Here is a 23,015-nt window from a genome sequence, read left to right as displayed (position 1 = left end):
ACATTCTGAAGTTGCCTCTTCAAAGTTCAAAACAGTCCTCACTATTCAAAAACAGAAAACAAGGATTCCTTTTTTAAGAAACATTGAGGAACACCACTGCCGTCTTAAATTCTTACTTCTGGGTGACCCTCAGCCAACAGGATTTAGCCACAGAGTCTGCATCCCCCTTGATCCTGACCTAACTGTATCACTGACATCACTATTACGGTCTTCTCTTCTGGTTAAGTCAATCACCAGGCAGTCCTCCCTGAATGCAAGCTCTAGGCTCCTGGGAATAGAAAAGTGTACTCCCCCAAAATATTTCCTGATCAACAGCAATTTCAGACTGTCAACCATACACTTCAAACAGCTACAAAGTACTTAGCCAAAGGCTGTTTCTGCACCCCCTGAGCCTCCTCCAAATCCGTCTTCCATAAAAGTTGACCTAATGCCCACCAACTTCATCAACTTCCAGTTTACTGATGCCTCCTAGGTGCAGATGCTACACACCAGTCTATGATGTACAGTATCTTACAACAATCAAAGGTGACTCCTAAATCCAGTGTCTTTACTAACTACCACAGGTACAGACATTATTCCTATAGAATTTTAAATGGATGTCTCCAGGAGAAAGAATCTTATAAATGCATTTTACATAGTTGTATTTAAGAAATTTGTTCACAGCTAATTTGGTGTACTATTTTCCAAATTTCTGATCTAAAACACCACTGATAACGACTTTTCTTAAAAGTGCAAATAAGACGGACATCAAAAAATTAAAATATAAAACAATGAAAGCAAACCTGTTATAGAGAGGGAACAGCAAAACACACAGAAAAATAATAGCAGATAAGGTAAAGTGACAGAGAAAGAAAATTTATCCCTCAACATTAAGGAGTTTTTTTAAATCACAGGAAGAAAACACATCTACAAAGTAAAAAGCACCATATCCTTGCCAGATTTCTTTTAAAATCAGACACAAAATCTATCACAGACTCACATTTAAACACGAGTACTTAGACTGTTACACTTGGAAATTTTCCTGGAATGTTAAGAAATCACCTGCAATGAGCCCTTTTCCACAAGTTCTTTCAGTGGCATGAAGACTTTAAAAATTTTTAAGTATGAGCTCCAAAATAAATTCTCAATTCTGAGAAACATTTGAAAATCACCTGTTTTGTCTCTCAGTATTCTGTAGCTCCCTGTGGTCCCTTTTCAGGTGTTTGGTCAAAGACGTAAAGTATTCTTTTAAAAGATTCTGGAAAGGTTGTTGTTTCTCTGGACTAATTATCTCACTAGGAGGAAAACCCAAATTGAACTTCTCGGCAGCGCTCTTCACTTTCCTTGGGGCAAGTCCGGCAATATCATCTCCACAATGTCGACAAAAACTAATCACCACAGAAACGTGAGTATGGGATTCCCGATCAGCATTAATAATATTTTTTAGCTGTTCATAGATCAAGGAAAGACCTTCCTTGTCAGTGAAAATCCCAACTATTGTCAATTCTGCAATGAAACGTAAATCAGTTCTTAACTTGGTAATGTTAGGTGTTTTCTCCTCTTTCCTTGCCTCAAAATGTTTTTTCCAAACCTGAAGAAGGGATGGGGCAAAGTCAGCATAGCGCTGGTGAAAGAGAGAGCATAAGTGCACAGCACAATTCACATCAGATATTTTTAGCTTCGCTTCCACAATAGAAGCTACAGCTTCTGCAATGTACTTGCTTAAATTTAGGCCATTAAAATCATGGGACAAGGAGTCTCTCTGTTGTTCCGTAATAGTTTTTAGTTTCTTGACAAAAGCAGTATTTTTCTTCAAACTTGAATCTAGTCGGCTAAAGAAATTTTCCTCTGGTCGGCTGTCGGGAGCATTTTGGTTTTTGCTACGAAGTTCCTTCCTTAACTGATGTCGCTCCCAAGCTTCCTGATGAAGCTGCAAGGATTCCTCTTTCTCTCTACAGAAAAAACAAACAAACAAGTAAATAAAATACTCGATATACTGGGCATTATTGACAAATCCCATGAGTGAAAGCCAATGAAAAAGTAATCACGTAAGCATCAGCATCCAAGAGGAACAAAGATGCAAAGGGCTCTTTCACTACTTTTAAAGACATTTTATTAATGATTTAAGAAAATGAGAACCAGGGGCCAGCCCCGTGGCTCAGTGGTTAAGTTCGAGCACTCCGGTTCAGTGGCTCAGGGTTTCATCGGTTCGGATCCTGAGCGCAGACATGGCCCCGCTCAACAGGCCATGCTGAGGTGGCATCCTACATGCCACAACTAGAAGGACCCACAACTAAAAAATATACAACTATGTACTGGGGGTATTTGGGGAGAAAAAAGCAAAAAAAAAAAGAAAAGAAAAGAAAAGAAAAAGAACCAGTATACTGGGAATACAAAATGCGTTAGAAGGGAAGATTCTGAATAACTCAATTAAAAATCATTCTGCCAGTTGGCAAGATAAATGGATAAAACACTTTCGTCAATTAAACCTCAAAAAGCTAAAAAAAAAAATAAATGGATAAGACACATGAGGTTTAAGATGAAAAATATAAAATAATATGCTTAGGAAGGATATAAATCTAAAACAGGTAAAAGCATTGCGCAAACAGAAAAAAAAAATGTCCACAAAGAATACTTCAAAGAATAAGCATTTTAAAAGAATGTATTAAAAATGTTTTGAGATGTTAAGTACCATTTTTCTATACTTCAGCATTAACCAAACCTTTAATAAAGTACCTTGCTAGGTTTGGAGCCTTAAAATTCAAGTGAGATTAAGAAAATCTGGAAAGGAACCAGAAGAGAACTATCAGATCAAAGCCCTTTAATAAAAGTTAAGTTAAAGGTAGGGACAATATGACTTTAAAGTTTCTGAGATACCAAAATATATAACTTGAAAAATACAAATTTCTAAAAAAGTCCACTTTCATCTGTCTGAGATAACCATACCTGAGCTACCTTATAATTCCATGATTTCCCACTAAAAGACACACTATGTTAACAGGGAGTTGTGCATCCACTACTGGGAACACAGACATGTGAATGTCTCCTGGAAGTCTCCCAGGCACACACACACAGGATTAGCAGGGAGAGTTCACTTTAAAAGGTTGGGTTTTTGGTTGTTTTATTTTAAGCTCTTTGTATGGAAAGGGAGAGGGAGCAAAAGTTACAGGGAAATTGAATATTCTTGTGAATTTAAAAAAACATATATTCCAAAACTGGCCACTACTATTGCCTTCAGCCCTAAGGCTCCAGTTGCTCATTAAAAATAGAGGTACTAAAGAAGAACTCTGGTAAGAAACTAGGTGGCTGAGCTGCTCTAGAGATCTGTGAAAATTCAGGTTTGCAAACAGCTTTTTAAATTACATATACTGAGAGAAGAGCTCACGCTATTCAACAATTGACATTTTTGTTACATCTTAGCAGTCTACCTCATTTTTCACCAGTTTGTTATATTACTTGCATCCATTTATAAGGTTAAAAGTAAATTTGGATAAAGATTAGAATGGGAGACATTCTGGAACTGTACTCAAGGACAAAGGTTTTAAAGTCAGCCCAACCCAGGTTCAAATCACAACAGCTCCACTGTATACTGTGACCTTAGGCAAGTTACTTAACCTCTTTAAACATTGTTTTATTAATCTGTAAAATGAAGATCATAAAACTTACTTCATTAGGACTTTCTTAAGGATATTTGCTGATATACTTTGTACAGTGCCTGGCACATAACAGAACCTCAACAAATAGCGGCCATTAAGAAATAAAGATTTTCAACTTAGGGGCTGGCCCAGTGGTGCAGTGGTTAAGTTCGCATGTTCCGCTTCAGTGGCCCGGGGTTTGCCCGTTCGGATCCCGGGTGCAGACCTATGCACTGCTTGTTAGGCCATGCTGTGGCAGGCATCCCACATATAAAGGAGAGGAAAATGGGCATGGATGTTAGCTCAGGGCCAGTCTTCCTCAGCAAAAAAAAAAGAGGAAGACTGGCAGCAGATATTAGTTCAGGGCCAATCTTCCTCAAAAAAAAAAATAAATAAAATAAAAGATTTTCAACATAAAAAGATGAAGTATACCATGAAAAAAGCTTTTTTAAAAAAACGAAAGCAATCCAGATTACTCTAGACTTCAAAAATATTCATTAAAGATTGTTATTATTATTTAATTTAAAGAATTAAAGCACTGTAAGCATGCCTCTAGGCAGTGAAACTAACAGAACAAGTAAGTTAAGATACTCCCGACTCTTAAGGAGCAGCATCTCCGAAGTTTTCATTTCAAATAATCAGTTTTGCCAAAACATTTCGATCTTCCCCTTCCTTCACTTCATTAACTAAAATAAATGTTCTTACTTCAACTGGGCGGCTTCTTCTTCTTGCTGACGTTTTGCCTGCTCTTCTTGCTTCTTTCTCTCTTCCTCTTCATGTTTCTTTTTTTCTTCTTCTTTTTTCTTTAATTCCTCCTCTGCCTTCACCTTTTCTTCTTCTTTTTTCTTGCGTTCCTTGTCTTCTTTTTTTCTCTTATCTTCTTCCAGTTTCTTCTTTTTATCTTCAGGGACCTTAATAACCTCCTTCTTGGCAGTAAGCTTGATCTCGTCTTTTGGTTTCTCCCTGCTGCTCACTGGCCGCCTTTCACCGCAGTCTTTTTCCTTGTTGTTTAGTAAAGATTCTTTTTCTTCCATACTTGCTGGCTTTTTACGCTCAGCTGGCATTATGTTACCCAGGACAATCTGTAAGAAAAAAAGAATGTCAGTATTGTAAATACAGTGACTTTTTTAGTGATGGGACACTATTTTTTTAAACAGAACAAACCACTGCAACTTGGCAACTGTAAGAGATTAAATAAATGCATGCAAAACAAATACTATTTCTGTGATAAAATAATTTATTGGTCACAGTCCACATTCTATCATTACTAGTTATGCCTAAGTACTTTTCTTTTTACTTTTTATTATGGAAAAATTCAAACACAAACAAAAGTAGAGAACACAAAAGAAGGAACCTCCATATACTCATCACCCAAATTCAACCATTATCAACTCCAAAATGATTTATCATGTAATCCTAAATACATCAGCACATTAGCTGAGAACACTGTGAATCAGTTGTAACCCCAACATTTCACATCCCTTAAGATCTCTTACTATTTCATACAATATTCAACAGAAGTACTTGAGTTGGAACATAAGCGAGCTCTTGCCTCCTATAAATCAACTGACAAAATAAGCAATAGAAGACTCACAAATTTCACCTCATTGTTCTAACCTTATCAAATCTGCAAATACAAAAACTGTCAACTATCTCAAATTAGACTAGACTTTTAATCTCTTCATTAGTATCAGTAAAAGTTAATTTATAAATAAACATAATGATGATTATGAAACCTGTATATTCTCTTCTCTATCTACCAGTACAGTAGTCACCAGCCCAGGGTTTCTCAGGTTTGGCACTACTGACATTTTGGGCAAGATAATTCTTTGGTTGGGGGGATGCAGGGGGAATGGATGCTATCTGTATGAAGTTTAGCAGCATCCCTTCTATCCAGTAGATGCCAGTAGTATCTCCCTAGGAGTGACAACCAAAAACTACTCCAGAGATTGCCAAATGTCCCCTGGGGGAAAATCACCATGAGTTGAAAACCACTGCACTAACCATATGTGGTTATTTACATGTAAATTAATTAAAATTAAAGAGAATTTGAAATTCAGTTCTTCAGTCACTATCCATGTCTCAAGCACTCAGTTCCACATGTGACTAGTGGCTACCACAGGAGACAGTGCAGATATATAACATTTTCACCATTCCAGAAAGTTCTACTGGATAGCACCAGTCTATAGCACAGGCTCTACACAGTGAACCGGAAACAAACTCTGGAACCAAAAAATGTATTTCCCAGCAAAATTCAGGATTTTTCTTTTCTAAAAATAAATTTCTCTACTTAGAACTAGTGTTCTAATATAATTTCTTTTATGGACAGTGCTTCATGTTTTAACTCCCAAATCATTTGAAAGTCGTATATGAGAAAATCAAAACACTTTCTATTTAAGAAACATAGAATTACTTAAACTTCCTAGTTTTTTATTAAAAGCTAAAGATATATACAGTATTCTTAAATATTTTCAAATAGAGGTTTTAAATTACAGCAGTAAAAACTAGGTTAGCAAACAAAACATTTACAATAATAAATATTTGATAAACACACAAAGCATTTATTTCAGCACCCTAATAAAATGTTATAACAGAAAGACACAACCTAGGCCAGCAGAAGCACTTTAACTAAGTTTTGGAGGCACATACCACAGTCTGTACCTTCTCTCAGCCACCTCTTCCTTCCCCTTTTTCTCTTTTACTCTCTTATTCTCTCCACTTGGACATTCTAGGCATTTATTTTGACAATGACACTCAAAGGCTTTAGTTAACCCCACTGGTGGAACTCAGAACAAAAAAAGGCTGTTAATCCTGTTTAAGTAATCATTAAAATATAAAAGAGCACAAGTACTTATTAACGTGGCAAGACCATGTTAAGTGGGAAGTGTAGTTATCAATTCTTATATAGCGTCAACTAAAATACCCACCGTTAATATGAAAATATCATGCCCTAAAAGCGAAGTCAACTTTCAAAACAGAGAATAGTACTAAAAGCTACCATTCATTGGTACCACAGTAAACATCTTACATACACTATCTCATTTAATACTAAAAGCTTTATGAGGTGGGTATTACCTTCTCTATTTTATAAATGAGTAAACTGAGACTGGACCAAGTAACTTGCCCAAGGCCTCCACAGCTGGTGATGGAGCTGGAATCTGAACCCACACTCTGAACCAGTTAGTAAAAACCTTGAGAGTACCAAATTGTCAGCTGGCAGACTTGATCATACATACTGACTAGGACAAATCACAGAATTACGTATCTCAGAGTAGAAAGAGTCCCTGATAATGGCCAAGTAGTTTTTACTTTATGTTTTTAGCTCTGACAAATTCTAGCTAAGATGTCCAGGACAAGATAATTCCCAACGTAACAATACAAACTTATTTAGGGCTATTTGCCATTACGTACAAAAAAATGATAATATTATACAGAATTTGTATTTTCTGATATGAAGCATCAACAAGCAACATTTCAGTGACAGAAGGAACTACAATCCTCAGACAATAAAAAGAATGGCATCAAAATTTACAATTGTCTCATTTATGAAGATAAAATTAGATATTAAGTTGTTAAAACATAAAGAAATTCACTTAGAATCTGACAAATTCATAAAGGATGACCATTTCTCAGCTCAACAGAGTCTCCCAAACTTTTGCAACTCCCTACAGTATTCATTTATTCAATAAATTTTTAAGTGCCTACCATATCTAACTGTAGTAGGCAACCACGAATTAGATCCTGCTCCAGAGCACAATAATACAGATTCTCAATAACACCCTTAAGTCTTGGTAGTGCTATCTCCTTTGAATCATTTGATCCGTATATTACAAACACATACCCAAAGTACATTTGGAACTAAATTTCAGTAAACAAAAAATATGACGAAAATCTAAAAGTACATGAAAGGCAGCAATGCGGCATGAGAAAATAATACGGGCTTTAAAGTCAGACTTTCAGTTTGCATCCTAACTCTGCAACCTGCTAGCTATGGAAATTGGGAAACTTAACTTGTCTGAGTCCGTTCATCAATAAAATGGCAATGCTGCCACGTCTCTTATGGCACTCTTAAATTTCCAGCTTAGGCGCTAGCATGAGACTTTCAATAAATGTTTATTCTTTTTCACACAGAACACTGAAAAGTTCACCATAAGAAAAGAGATTTTCAGAGTTAGGACCGCTAGATTTTATCTACTCCAATTCTCAACTTTTACATTGAGGCCGCACCACAAGAGTGACCTGCCCAAGATGACACAACTAGTTTAGCAGTTGGGTCAAGACTCATTGTCCAGTGCTCTTTCGCACTATATAACCTGACTCTAAGATTTTAAAAGCCGAATAATTGTACAAACAACATGATTCACATCACTATGCATTTGTATTATGTCAACTTAAAAAAATTAAACTGAGCATTAAATGATATTTAAGGAAATGCTAACATTCTTATAAATTCATGCTTTAAAACAGCCAAATATTTTATCTAAAGTGTTTCAGAAAGATTTTCAAGTAAAAACTGGAACTTCAAATAGATTCTATCTCAAAATAATCAAAATAAAAATTAGCGATCTTTTAATTGCAACATGATCAGCTCTTACAAATTGTTTTACTGAGTACAATTACATTCAGACAGTCCTTAAAAGGAAGCCATGCATTAAAACCACCTTCCTAGCTCCCAAAATAGTGTCCCGGCTCTTGGGCTGTATATTTTACTTGGTTTTCTAAATATACTCAACTTCCAAAAGAAAGTAAAACTACTTTACTAGTAAAACAGGTACCAGTGGAGTGTACTGGGGGACAGAGTGCAGAGAAAGGAGGTGTTTCCCTTTTAAAACAGTCCTTTGCAAAGTACCATATGGACTATGCAGGAAATCACAATCAGACGGCTCTGAAAGTACTCGAGAGTAAGAGAATGCTGATTTACCTTTTAAGTCTGTTATTCAAAAGGTTCTAAGGGCAGACCCGCACAGGAGCACTATCTCCCAGTCTAACTTTACAGGACATCCTTAGTATAAAAGACTCATTCAAAATTTTACAAATTTCACGAAAGTTCAAAAATGGTTTTCTTGATGAGTCGTACAATCCTTATAAACACCTAAAAATTACGATAAATGAGAAGGGTGTGTGATGGTTTTCCTTTGGTCTGATGCATCCCTACATGTAAGTCCTAAAAGAGCAAGAGAGCTGATGGTCCGGTCCAGTGGTAACCCCAAGCCTGTAAGTTGGCTCTGCTTTGCCAACCTGGAGACCAAACACTCCGTGATCATCTTAGCTCAACAGTACTAACAAGAGAGCACTAGGAGCTCTGGGATGAAGGTAAAGTGAAGAGTCGACCATATGATTCTCATGATCAAAACCCTATATGATCAAAAGGAAGTAACCCGAATAATCTATGCCCACCATTCCCAAATACACCAAAACCCCTTCCCCTATACACACAGCTCCCACAAACCCCTGCTCTGGCTCCACATTCCTGTACCTAACATGCTTCCCCGCCACAACTCCCCTTCCTCAGGGGACCCACGGTCACCGTCGCGGACCATCCCTGCCCCGACCCTAACTTCTCACCCCACTCTCCCTCACCCCCGGAGACCCAGCGTCTCCGGCTGGTCTTCCGACTCCACATCCTCCCACACACGCACCCTCCCCTCTTCCTCGCCCTCGCTTCCCTCCCGCCTCCCCGAACGCTTTCCCCACCTCCCCTCTCTCCCCTCCACACCCCCAAACCCCTTCGCCCCGCCACGGCGGGCTCCCCGCCTCCAGCCCCGAGGCCCAGCCCGGGCATGGGGGGCAGGCGCTCCCTCTCCCGCCCCTCATGTCGGCCCCGGGCCGGGGCACGTTCAGCGGAGCCTCTGGGAGAGGGGTCTGAGGAGGACGACGCCGGACCCGCGGTCCGTCTCCTGCTCGCCGCCCCCGGAGCGCTGGGGTGCGGAGTCGCCTCTCGGGTTCCCCAGGGAGTAGGAGTCCAGGCGGTGCCCCCCGGCCCCGCTTCCTCCGGATCGTTGGAGCGGAGGGGAAGGAGGTTCCTCGGGACTCACCTCGAGCCTGTTGTCAACATTAGCCCCGGGTTTCCCAGCACCAACTCCAGCGCTCGGGCTCTCCCCTCCCCTCCCCCCACCGACTCGCAGCCGAGGGCCCGCCTTCCCTCAGCTCCCCCTCCTCCCTCCGCCCGCCGGCCCGCCCGCCCGCCACTCACCAGCGCGGCCGGGCAGCGAGTGGGGGCGGGGCGGAGGGAGGTGGAAAGGAAGAAGCTGTCCGCGCGATTGCCAGATCGAGAACAGTCCGGGTCGCCCGCCCCCTGGCATATCGATGCCCCGAGCTTAGCTCTGGGGTAGCGGTCGCTAGAGAAGGTTCAGGTAGGCGCCGTACACTTAGTGGCTGGTTCAAATTGCTCAGTCGATGAGAGGAGAGAATTTTTCAGACAGGCAAATAGTAGGGCAGCCACAACCAGCCCCTCAAGCCAGGGCCCCAGCAGAGAGGAGGAGTGTTCCGAGGACCGAAGGCAGGAAGTGGATTGGTCGCCAGGAAAGGGAAAGCGCCTGAATTGGAGATGCGCAGGCGCAGGCGCTTCGGAGGCGGGCGGGCGGGGGGGGGGCGGGGGCCGAGGGGGAAAGCGAGAATGGGGCGGGGCGGAGCTAACAGGAGGTAGGGAAGGGCGGTGGAACAGTAGGAGAATTACGGAGCGCCATTAAGGACAAGTTTGGCCACGTGACTCTCATGGGAGTTTCCTGGAGCGAACGTAAGGAAGAGGTCTAAGAAGGGAAAGTTTGATTGGGCTAATTCTAGAGGTGAGGTTGAAGATTTAGGGAATTGGAAACTGGAGAGGCTACGAGAATATGGCTGGTGAAAAAGGTAGAAGTTGGTTAGGAATGGGTCTAGATTTAAGAGTGGCCTAGAAAGACTGGGAAAGTCCCCGTGGGGGAATTTCCAGAAGCAGTTTTAGATGTTCGACATCAGAACATCCCAGAGTGAAGAAGAATCAAGGCTTTTCCCATACGGATCGTAGAAAGTACCATGTTCTAGCAAGCAAATTTTAAAAAGTACAATGAAATGATCTCCCTGGGCTATTGAATGAAATCACCCGTTTGAAAAATTGGCCAGTCTTGTCCTTTCTTCCGAATGCGAAACCGAGTCGACTTTTAAAAATGGGCATCAGCTTATCCACGCGACTTATTCCCTCTTAAATTGCTGAATTTGTGCATCTGGCTTCCGATTTTTATCAAACAGTGCTAGGGGCTGCCAACATGATCTGACCGGGTGTTCGTACAGGTCGGTCAGCTTTGGCTGGTCAGAAGCCAAAGGAACAAAGGTGCAAAACTGGTCTTGACTCTTGCTTGACATGCTGCGCCCCAGCCGATATCCAAACCCGCAAAATGAGCTGCTGCCAACCTTGGATCCTTGAGGCGAGCGTCAGGTTCCCTTTTATTCAGCTTTTGCGCGTTTGCCTCTGCTGTTTTACTTCCCGTTTATTCTTAGCAGGCAAGTGACCCTCCCAAACTGACTGTTGATGCTGTTTAATTTTTTTTTTTTTTTTCAAAACACTGCCAATAGGGGTCAGCCCCGTGGCTTTGACGTGTGGGTTCATGGGTTCCGTTCCCAGGTGCGGATACACACCACTGGCCAGCCATTCTGTGGCAGCAGCCCACGTATAAAGTAGAGGAAGATTGTCACAGATGTTAGCTCAGGGCTATACTTTCTCAAGCAAAAGAAGAAAGAAGAGGGGAGCCAGCCTCTACACACAGTGTTAAGTGGCACAGTGGTTAAGTTCCCTCCACTTTGGCAGCCCGGGTTTCACCAGTTTGGAACCCCAGGCACTGACCTACACACCACTCAGCAAGCCATGCTGTGACAGGTGTCCCACATATAAAATAGAGGAAGATGGGCACAGACGTTAACTCAGGGGTAATCTTCCTCGGAAAAAAAAAAAAAAAGAAGGGGATTGGCAACAGATGCTAGTTCAGGACTAGTCTTAGGAGGAAAAAAAACCCATTACCAATAGGTCAGTCATTTGTTGTAAAAGAAGGTTGTAAAAGAGAAAGACAGATACCCCTGTTGTGTACCATTGATGAACCATTATAAGAGAACTGTCCCCAAACACTGTTCTGGTAATAGCCACCACGTTTCTCTTTAAAGTTTTCTTGTTCACATTTTATCTGACTGCCTTAAGAAGATTTACCTGTGCTGTTGATAAATAAGTCCTTCTTACCTTAAACTAACTCAATCTTTGCTTTTCATCAGGTGTTAAGAGGAAATCATGTGAGTACAGGGATCAAAAGAAAGGAGGACATTTTTATTGAGCATTTGCTTTTTTACATTTGTTGTTTTAATTAATCACAATTATCCTGTAGGTAAGTATTATGATCCCCATTTTATAGAAACTGAGTCACAGAAAGATTAAATAATTTACTCAAGATCACAGAACTAGTAAGTGTCTTATCTAGTATTATACTTAAGTCACTTCAAAACCCCAAGTTCTTTCTGCTATATCCACTTCCTTTGTGCACGCTTTTACCTAGACTGAAAATGCTGCCAATTCTTTTCTTTCTAGAGAAGGATGTTGTTACCACGCAACTGGCACGTTCTGCAAGCTACAAGACAAAAGCCAGTGGTCAAGGGGCAAGATGGTGGCAAAGAAAGGGCATTTTTTTTTTTTTGAGGACGATTAGCACTGAGCCAACTACTGTCAATCCTCCTGTTTTTGCTAAGGAAGACTGGCCCTGAGCTAACATCCGTGCCCATCTTCTTCTACTTTATACGTGGGATGCCTGCCACAGCATGGCTTTTGCCAAGTGGTGCCATGTCCACACCCAGGATCCAAACCAGCAAACCCTGGGCCCCTGAGGAGCGGAATGTGCAAACTTAACCACTGTGCCACGGGGCTGGCCCAAGAAAGGGCGTTTTATTACAGCTTGCTAGCAAAGGGGAAGATGGCCGACTAACATCCAAAAGAACCATCTTAAGGAGGGCATAGAATCTTGAAGCAGTTATATAAGCCAGTGGGATATAGGGGAGGGGTTAGGAATGTTGACCCAGGAGTCGCCACACCAGATCTTTCAGTTTTCATTGCTGATGGCTATCAGCGTAAACTCTCTGTCCAGGGTCATCACATTCCTAAGGAACTCAAAAGAACAATGTTATCGTCTTATAGCTGAGAGGTACATGCACAAGCAGAAATCATAAAATCTAAGGAGCAGTTAGATCTCCTGGAGGGTGCTTATCCAGCTGGGTTAGTTAGGCAGAGGTCATTCAGTTACAACATGGTCTCTTTTCTACAATATGGCTTCCCTTGTGTCAACCTTGTGTTCAGCCGGTATCAATGTCAAGCCAGCCACCAAAAGCCTTCTGATGTGAGGCTCTCATTGCAATCTCTAACTGGAAGAAACACATTGCTCTGAAGAAGCCATCATTTTTACATGCTGATAATAATACAAATTTCACTATTTTCAGAAATTACATTAAGGGTTTGTCTAGATGTGTCATTATTTGAGAAAATTCTCAAAAATGTTCATTATTCTTTTTGCCAGAACTATACTATGTGGGGAAAAAACCTGCCATATATGTATATTTACGTCATACTGTTTTTCTACTTAAAACCTTGTTATAATGCTGCTTTACAGAAGAAAGCAAAGGCAAAGGAAAGATTATAATTACAGGGCAGGACAAACCCTGAGTTTAAAACAACAGGCCTCATGTAAAGTGAACTACATGGTGCTCTGCTGGGTGTGTGCTGTACCTGGAACAAATCCAGCTCTGTCTTTTAGAAGCTCGTGTCTAGTTTAACTAATTTAAGCTAGTGAAAGCTACGTGTTTCTTTAGGCACTCATCTCTTCATGGTTTATCTCTGCTGGGAATTTTTCAAACAACTTTACTTCTGTCTCTCTACTTAACAGTTTCTAAAATGAATGTGCTGAGATGTATCCATTCAATAACAAATCTAAGTGTTGAGAGTGCATTTAAACAAATGTAAATATTGAGCATATGAAACGTAATAATACTAGTTACCAAACCATATTGAAATTTGTCATGGAACTGAAAGATTGAAAATCAGTTTGCTAACACTGGCTTCTATTAATTTCACAAACTAGAAGTGAAGCAAAGTAAGGCTACTCTTTTTTTTTTTTTTTTTGGCTTTTACCAAACATGGGTAGTCAAAAAAACAAATTAGATCGTAAGACTTATAGAATGCTTAGAAAAGAGCATAGAAAATACTGAAAGTCCAATAAATGAGATTATAGTCCAATGCAGGAGGTAGATAGCAAATAAGCAAATAAAAAAAGTTAAATGATTAGAATGAATGCTACAAAGGAAATAAACAGGGAAATGTACCTGGAGAGAGAGAAGAGTGTGGCTACTGTAGAGTGGTCAGGAAAGCCTTCTTTAATAATGCAAGATTCGAATTAAAACCTGAAGAATTAGAAGGTCCTAGTTATCCAACTACAGATATCAAATGGGTGATGGGAACTCAGAGGAGAGTTCTGGCCTAGAGATGAAAATTTGAGCTTTATCGATACAGCTAGTATTTAAAGCCATAGGAAAGGATGAGATGACCAAAGAAAATGTAATAATAAGAGAAGAGGGTCCAGGACGAAGCCCTGAGAAACTTCCAAGTATAGAGATTAGGTCTCTAAAAACGAGACTGAGTGAGGAAGGGGAAAACTTGGAGAATGTAGTGTCGTGAAAGCCAAGAAAAGAGGTACTTTAAGAAAGAAAAATAGTTAACTACCTCACGTGTTACTGAGAGAACAAATAATATGAGGACAGAGAAGTGCTCATTGAATGGACACCAGAGGGATCGGCGTTGACTTTGTAGAAGGCAGTTCAGTGAAGGAGAGGGGACAGATTGGAATAGTTCAAGACTAAGTTGGAGATGGAAAAAGTGAAGACAGGTATTTGAGAAATTTTATTGTAAAGAGCAGCAGGAAAATGTAACTCTAGGAGAAGTGAGGTCAGAGAGTATTTTGTTTTTTCGTGTCTTTCACTTTTATATCTTTTTTGTATTTTTTAATGAGAGATGGAAAGAATGTATACTAATGGGAATGATCCAATAAGAGAGGGAAATCTTAATGATGCAGGAAGGAGGAAAAAAGATGACGGAGGAGCAAACTCCTTGTGGTAGTGGAAGGAACAGAATCTCAAGTACAAGGGTGAGAGTGTCTTTGATAGAAGCGAGGGCAGTTCTCCATGCTATTAAGAGGGAAGACAAAAATGGCTGCATGTACAGATAGGCTTGTAGATTTCAAGGGACAACTATGAGGCACTTCCTCTTTGATTGTTCCTATTTTCTCAATGAAATTGGAGGCAAAGTCATCAGCTAAGCGTGAGGCAAGGGAGAGAGTGTGGGAGGTTTGAAAAAAGAGAAAATAGGGAAGAGACAGACGCCTTGAAGAGTGTGAAAGCAAAGGAGATGCGTAGTGAGGATTGCCAGGTCGTGCTGGAAAGCTACCTGGGGTTTGTGGTCATGGATTTTAAGTAAAGCCATCCAGCCTACATATGCCAATTTCTCCAGAAGAAATGAACAGTTAGGTTTTATCAGGGAGTGACTTTTTCTTTTTCCCACAAGAGTAATGACAGAGAGAGAAGAGTAAGGGAATTATGGGTGTTTGCAAGAGAATGATTATAATTGTCAATGAAAATAATCCATAAATGAAAATTTGGATGAGTTTATTCTGAGCCAAAATATGAGGACCATAGCCTGGGGCCTGCCTTCCCCAAGGAAGGAAGGACACCAAGGAAGTGAGATGTCCAGAGTGGTTATATACCCTCAAAGAGGATGTTTCACATGTGATTGAAATGTCCCTTTTACAATAGTCATGAGACTGCTCTGTCGGCACAGCAATTGATGGACACAGCAGGTCGTAGGTTTGCTGTCTCGGTGGACACAGCAGGGTGGCTGGTCTGTTGTCTCTAGCTGGGTGATCACAGGTGAGCTGGGTGGTCACAGGTGGGTGCAGCAATCAGTTCCTAGCCTAGGGAAAGATGCTTATCCTTAAGGAAATGCCAGTGTGGATGGAAGTTGCATCTTTATCTTAAGGGCATTTGTTCTTGCCATAGGAAATGTTTAAATCGTATAAACAATGCATACTCAATGGCCACATGAGGCCCTTTTGGAAAAGCAAAGTCAGCTTGAATTAGTTGTACACCAGATGGCTTCCTCATATACTGCAATATATCCTATTGTTCCTATTTCTCTTTGTCCTAATGAAAGATGGTGGAATTGAAGCTGGGTGTGGAGGGAAGTTAAAGGAAATGCTGCGTATGTGTGAGGGTTAACGGATTGACAACGGTGGAGGCTGCAAAGAAAACAGTGACAAAAGAACCAACACTTCAGTGAATTAAAGTGGACTGACTAGGACATCAGAAGGTGGTTTCTGGAGAGCTGCAGGAGCTGGTGGTACAGACAGAAGAAATGAGTCCAAAGGAGCCAAGGCTTTTGAAAGAGGTTGGAAGAGAAATGGTTTGGAAGTCACAGTGGAAAGCAAGAAACACACATCTCTAAAGTTAGACTATATAAAGTCAAATTCTAGTTGTAACCTTTCCTAGCTTTTTGAACTTCACATCTTTTTGTTCTTAAAAATTGTGATAATAATAGTACCTTTTCGTAGAGTTTTGTGAATAGTAAATGAGGTAAGTCAAATAAAATCAGCACAGTGTTCATAGTATATACTCCATAAGCCTCAGCTATTACTAAATCATTTTTGCAACAGTAAACACAATCGTCTAAATGGCTTTGCAACTTGCATAAATAGTGCTTAAACAGCCCTGTCTTTGCCTTAACACCGATGAGAAACCAGTGCACCTGACATGTCTTACCCCAGGATTATGAAGCCTGCCAGGACAATGAACTTTAAAGATTAAAAAGAAAAGGGAAAAGTCAAATCACTGCAATGTACACTTTAAATATCTTACAATTTTATTTGTCAATTATACCTCAGTAAAACAAAAAAAAAGAAGAAAAAAGGAAGAGGGTTCTTAGCTATTGTAACCAATAATGACAGAGGTTTGTAAATATCGTCTCTAATTCTGCTCTTGCTTTGATCTGTCCAGCAGAATAACCATACTCAAGATTCTTTGGGGGAACTAATGCATACCTGATGAGAAAGCTAACCCTATGTCATCTAACTGGCCTTAATTCTTTACTTCCTGACCTATATTTCTAAGTCTTGGCTGTGTGACGTCTGTGATGATATATTCCACATATATTTCAAACCTAAAATGTTCAAATCTGAACTTAATATTGGTCTCCAATCCCATCTACTTCTTTTTCTATTTTTATTTTTTCAGTGAATGATGCTAAAGGGGATCAGGGTACACCAAAATACAACACTTCGTCATGAGGATTATTTTGAGCTGAAGACAATTGAGAATCAACAGATACAGGAAGAGTCCTCTAGAACTTCCCTTATCTGCCTAAAAGCAGGGCATGAATTTCCGTTTGTGAAGCCATCCACCCCCATATCAAGAAGAGGAGACTGATCCTATCACCAGAGATGGAGAGTCAACACCCAGCTGGGTTTGTATAAACAGACCTTGCTAGAAGAACCCTTATCTTCCATCAGTTCCCCCTTATATTTCCTAGTCACTTCCCACGATTTGTCATTCCTTGAAACCCAAGCTCCCTTTCCTTTGCTAAAATGGTATCTAAGCCCCTGAGTTTTAACTGCTTCTTTGTGTTTCTTTTCTGTGAACTCCTATGCGTGTAAATATTAATAAAGTTTGTATACCTTTTCTCCTGTTGATGTCTTTTGTTAGTTTAATTCACACACTCCCAAATAAAGAACATAAGAGGCTAGGAGCCGGCCCGGCAGCATAGCGATTAAGTTCATGCACTCTGCTTTGGTGGCCCAGGGTTCACCAGTTCAGATCTTGGGCACAGACCTACACACTGTTTATGAAGCCATGCTATGGCAGGCATCCCACTATAAAGTAAAGGAAGATGGGCACGGATGTTACCTCAGGACCAGTCTTGCTCAGCAAAAAAGAGGAGGATTGGAGGCAGATGTTAGCTCAGGGCTAATCTTCCACAAAAAAAAAAAAAAAAAAAGTGAGAAAAATAAAAAAGAACATAAGAGGGTAGAGGAAAAGTTTTTCCTCCCCAATAGTTCCAAAGTCCCCACTCATCATTCCTTATCAAAATGCAATTGGTATGTTTTAAAAAGATCTTGACTGGGTCCTCCTTTGTATCTCCACTGCCACAGCCTTAGTTCAGGCTCACATCAACACAAACCCACACTATTGGAAGCCACCTCTGGGTTATCCTCCCTAATTGCTTCTAATTTTGCTCCCTACTGACCTTAGAGAGTATTGTTTCAAACAGAAATCTAATCCTTCACCTCCCCTTGGAAAAAACCCTCAATGGCAATAGTCTCCAAACTTCTTTGATCGTATAATTCTGTGGGGAGGAAAGGAGGGCATACACTCCCCATCCGTGTATATTTGCTTAGATATAAACTGTGTGCTACGTAATACTACACAATTGTATACATTATAGCACACACCTCAAAATAGAAAAGATAAGAAAAAACAAAAATAGAAGTTCTAATATTTTTGCCTTAATGGATCATCTTTCATACTCCTTTGTGCCAACCCACTTTGGAAGCCACTGACTTACAGGGTAAAATTTAGAGTCCTTAGCAAGAGCCCTTAATATTATATAGCTCTTGCCTATATAGCTAGTCTCATTTCCTGCTCCTTCCCACAGGTCTAAGCTCTAGCCTTAATAAATAACCTGCATGTACTGGACGTCCTCTTCCCTTAGTGCACATATTATGCCTTTGCCTAGAAGGCCCTTTCTCCCATGAACGTTTCCAGACTAGTAGCTCAAGCATTATTCCTTGGGAAGTCATTCTTTATCACCACCTCCCCACATATGTCAAATTAGGCTTCAATACCTGGGTTCCCATAGCAGCCTCTGAACATCTCTATTATAACATTCATTATGCTGAAATAATTTGTTTATATTTGTTTTCCCATTAAGACTGTGAGCTCCTTGAAGCTATGATTTGTAGCTTATTAATCTTTGTGTCCTGGGGCCATAGAAGGCACTTAATAACATTTTGATAGAAGGACCTAATAAGTGAATGAATGTGAAGGGGATTAGAATATGCCACCCCAGGAGCCAGCCCAATGGCAGAGTGGTTAAGTTCACACATTCCACTTTGGTGGCCCGGGGTTCGTGGGCTGGGATCCTGGGTGTGGACCTACACATTGCTCATCAAACCATGCTGTGGTGGCGTCCCACATACAAAATAGAGGAAGATTGGCACAGATGTTAGCTCAGTGACAATCTTCCTCAAGCAAAAAGAGGAGGATTGGCAACAGACGTTAGCTCAGGGCCAATCTTCCTCACCAAAGAAAGAAAAGGAAAAGAATATGCCACCCCAAAATATGCTACTTTAGCATATAGATTATTTTGGACTGAAGGCAATTGAGAATCAACAAATGCAGAAAGAAACCTACCTGGAGTTCTGTTTACCTGACTAAAAGCAGAAGCTTCTGAGAAATGAGGACTGCCATAAATTCCCTCTCTGGGAGATTTATCCATGAAGATGGGAAGTCAACACCAGATGAGTCTGCACAAACCTTACTAAAATAACTCTTATGTTCCATTAGTTTGCCTATATATTTACCTTGCCACAATTTACTGCCCCTAGAAACCCAAACCCCTTTTTCTTTCATCTAGTCACTTCTCTGTAATTTATTACCCTTTGTTAAAATGGTATATAAACTTCTGACTCTGTTTCTTTGACTTTCCACTTCCTTTCTGTGTAGCCCCAGCACATGTAAAATTAAAAACATCAATAAAATTTGTCAGTTTAATTCACACACCTTAGGAAAAGAACCTAAGAGGGTAGAGGAAAACTTTTCCTCCTCTACAAAAGCTTTCTTGGAAGAGGGAGACAAACCTGTGTACTGATGCAGGAATGTGGGATTAAACTAGAGTGAAAAGAACACAATATTTTAAAGGAAACAATCATAGACTGGAGTTTCATTTTTATTTACCAAGCAATACACCAATTCTTAACAGTCCAAATATAGGATTCCATATCCCTTTTTGTGATTTCCATTAAAGCTAATTCAAGTTTCTAACACTGAGTAGTTGAATGGATGAAGGAGAGAAATAAACAGATGCTTCTTTCTTGGTGTGTGTCAGGCATTAATTCACCCAATGACTGTTTGGTAGATACTGTTTTCCTTGTTTATATAGATGGGGAGAATAGGGTAGTTAAATGATGTGCCCAGGATGACATAGCTACTAAATAGAATCTCCACTCAGGACTGTCTGATTCCAAAGTTCCTGCTCTTATGTAATATTTCCTCCCAATCTAGGATGTTTCCCCCACATATTACAACTGAATACCACACACATGATAACACAAATATCCCCTTTTACACACTCAGAATATCGAATAAGAAAAGACATGATTTTATAATCTAGTTCTAACAAGATCGGCCGATATGCATAATAAACCAAGAATGTCTGCCTGGGTCAGAACAGTGTCTTGCTAAATCTGTACCCAGGATAGCTCAAATCAAAGACCTGGTGTCTGGTCTGAGAGCTCGGCTGCTATCTGTGTAACACAGCGAAACTAGGGCAAGTCATTTGTAACCTGTCTGTGACTCAGATGCCTCCATTTTCAAAATGAGTAGATTAGACTTTATGATCCCTAACTTCATTATTGTAATTTGATTTTTGGCAACACACCTTGTCACAGCTTCCAAGTTTTAAGAATCCAAGTGAAAAGTGGTTGCCTTCATAACCTAGAATGATATTGTCACACTGAGAAATATAGCTGGAAAAAGAGTCATTATCCAGAGAGTCTGACGTCACTTCACTTCTTGTATCAGCTGCTAAAGATAAGGAATGGGTGCTCTTTCTAGCTTATTTTTCTTCGGGAAGGTTCCGCACTGCAGACATGATAATGTATACATTGTACGTCCCTAAATTTTCCCCGTGGAAGCTGTAGAGATAGCCATTTCATTGTGTTTCACCTCCTTTCTCCCGACTTATTGAAGGACTCATCTAAACAGGGATACTACTTTGAATTAATCTTTTCATACCCAACATTCGACAGCAGATTAATAATTATAATAATAAGCTAACAACAGTAGCTATCATCTTTTGGGTACTTACTACGTGGTAAGTCCTTTACATCTGTTCCCTTTATTTTAAAACAGCTCAATGATGATAGCAGCTACCGTTCATTCTTTACTATGCGTCAGATATCATCCTACACTTTTTACGTGCATTAATGATTTAATCCTCCAATAACCCAATGTGCTAGGTATTATTAAGTCCATTTTGCTAATGGGAAAAATGAGGGACAGAGAAATTAGGGAACCTACCCACGATCCCAGGTGGTAAGTGTCAGGTAGTTGAGATGAGAAGTGACCTAGCCATGACCCTGTGCTAGCTTTCTCTAAGATAGGCATAACTATCTCCATTACACAGGTAGAAACTGAGATGTGATCCAATGTGAGATGTGACCACTGTTAGCTATGTGTCACATAATTAATAATTAGCAAAGATAAAATCTGAACCCAGATGTCTCCCTCCAAAAACCCTGTTTCCTCAAAATTTTCTATCTTTATCTCAGTTTCGTTTGCTGGGAACTCCTTCTCATCTCAATCTTTAAACTTTGAGCTCCCTAGGATTACAAGGATTCATACCCAAGATCTTGATAACACCTATACATTGAAAACTGTCAAATTTATTTTTCCATCCTCTGCCTTTCTTCTGAACTCCAGGCAGGTGTCTCCAACTGCCTAGTTGACAGATCTACTTAATATCACAGATATAACTCAAATGTCCCAAATAAACTTTCCTTGCCACGTTCCACTGTTCCTCATCTCAGTCAATGAGCTCAACATCCGCTCAGTTGCTCCAGAAGCAAAGCAAGGAAGGGAGCAGATCCCATATCTTGAGGACTTTTTCCAAAAGAGCCACATTTACAGGACTTTTTAAAGACAATATGTTGACATTATAGTTGTTATGACTATGATGAAATGATGAAAGGGGAAGCGAAGTGAAAGCAAGACCACGAGACAAGTAGAGAAGATGCTCAAAAAAGGTGGTACTTTAGGGGCTGGCCAGGTGGTGCAGCAGTTAAGTTCACATGCTCCGCTTTGGTGGCCCGGGTTCCTGGTTCGGATCCTGGGTGCGCACCTATGTACCACTTGTGAAGCCATACGGTGGCAGGCGTCCCACATATAAAGTAGAGGAAGATGGGCATGGGTGTTAGCTCAGGGCCAGTCTTCCTCAGCAAAAAAAAAAAACTTTTAAAAAAAGGAGGATTGGCAGCAGACGTTAGCTCAGGGCTAATCTTTCTCAAGAAAATTTTTTTAAAAAGATGGTGCTTTTGGGGCCAGCCTCATGGCCGAGTGGTTAAGTTCATGCGTTCTGCTGCGGCGGCCCAGGGTTTTGCCAGTTCAGATCCTGGGCACAGATATGGCACCGCTCATCAAGCCATGCTGAGGTGGCGTCCACATGCCACAACTAGAAGGACCCACATCTAAAAAATATACAACTATGTACCAGGGAGCTTGGGGAGAAAAAGGAAAAATCAAATCTTTAAAAATATGCTCCCTCCTTTACTAGGCAGTGGGATAAGACAAGGAGCTTGTGAGAACTTGATTTTGGAGTTGTTTATCCTTGACACCTCTTCTTGCTTGCCTAACTCCGACTTCATTTGAAGGTTTCAGTTTCCATAATCTTCCAGCCTAGATAACATTTCCCCCAGTTATCTGCTTTTGTACATCCTATACTTGCCCTTCATGGCACTTTTACAATTATAATTAATTATTCGTATGATTATTTGTTTAACTTCTATCTATTTGCTTAGACTGTAAGCTCCTACAAGTAGGCACCATGTCTGACTTCTTCACTGCTGTATCCCAAAGCACTTAGCAGTGCTGGCATATAGTAAGTACTCAATAAATATTAATTGAATAAATAAATGCCTGCTACTTCCCACTAGATGAATATACGATAGATTGATTTTCAATAAAGCAAAACGAAGTCCTGTTCTACCATGTTCAGTAGGAGATATGAGTCATTGAGTTATACAATGTCAGAATTGGAAGGAGCACTCAAGATATAAGCAAACAGTTAAAAACATGATCCCCACCCTCAAAAATTTCATCTCTTGGGAGACAAGATAAGCAAAGAAAAAAAATAAATGTTAAATGTCCCATGCCTCTACCTGCTATAGGAATTCAGAAGGTGGAGAGATCAACTTGGTTAAATTCATAAACGATTTCGCAGAACACAAGTGAGAGAGCTGGACTGGTAGTCTCAATCGTGATAGATGGACTTTCTGAGAGTAAGTACAGAGACGGAAAATCAGAAGTTGGAAGAGGAAAATGACTGAAAAAGGATTCAGAGTAGAAACAGGAAGAATAGAAGAG

At 40.3% G+C, this 23,015-nt stretch overlaps 1 protein-coding gene and 1 long non-coding RNA gene across 4 annotated transcripts in view; one reads left to right on the top strand and one right to left on the bottom strand.

Annotated features, from left to right (window-relative positions):
- The window catches only part of UPF2 (UPF2 regulator of nonsense mediated mRNA decay), a 112,531-nt gene extending 102,392 nt beyond the window's left edge, over window positions 1–10,139 (bottom strand). For 2 of the 3 annotated variants that reach the window (XM_070601551.1, XM_070601554.1), the window contains exons 1-3: window positions 9,650–9,798; window positions 4,320–4,696; window positions 1,152–1,931 (exon numbers count right to left, since the gene is read on the bottom strand). In XM_070601551.1, the coding sequence (XP_070457652.1) occupies window positions 1,152–1,931; window positions 4,320–4,678 (1,139 nt within the window). In that variant the 5' untranslated portion in view covers window positions 4,679–4,696; window positions 9,650–9,798. The other variant, XM_070601553.1, reaches the window with a different exon arrangement.
- A 120-nt stretch (window positions 10,140–10,259) lies between these two features.
- On the top strand, window positions 10,260–17,336 carry LOC139080456 (uncharacterized). Its single transcript, XR_011534981.1, has 2 exons — window positions 10,260–10,350; window positions 16,893–17,336. It is a non-coding gene; the product is annotated as an uncharacterized lncRNA (long non-coding RNA).
- Window positions 17,337–23,015: the final 5,679 nt, after the last annotated feature.

This window comes from Equus przewalskii, chromosome 30 (genome assembly GCF_037783145.1).
Source record: "Equus przewalskii isolate Varuska chromosome 30, EquPr2, whole genome shotgun sequence".
Lineage (NCBI taxonomy): Eukaryota > Metazoa > Chordata > Mammalia > Perissodactyla > Equidae > Equus > Equus przewalskii.
Note: the sequence above shows the minus strand (reverse complement) of the source record. Positions and strands in the feature narration are given on the sequence as shown.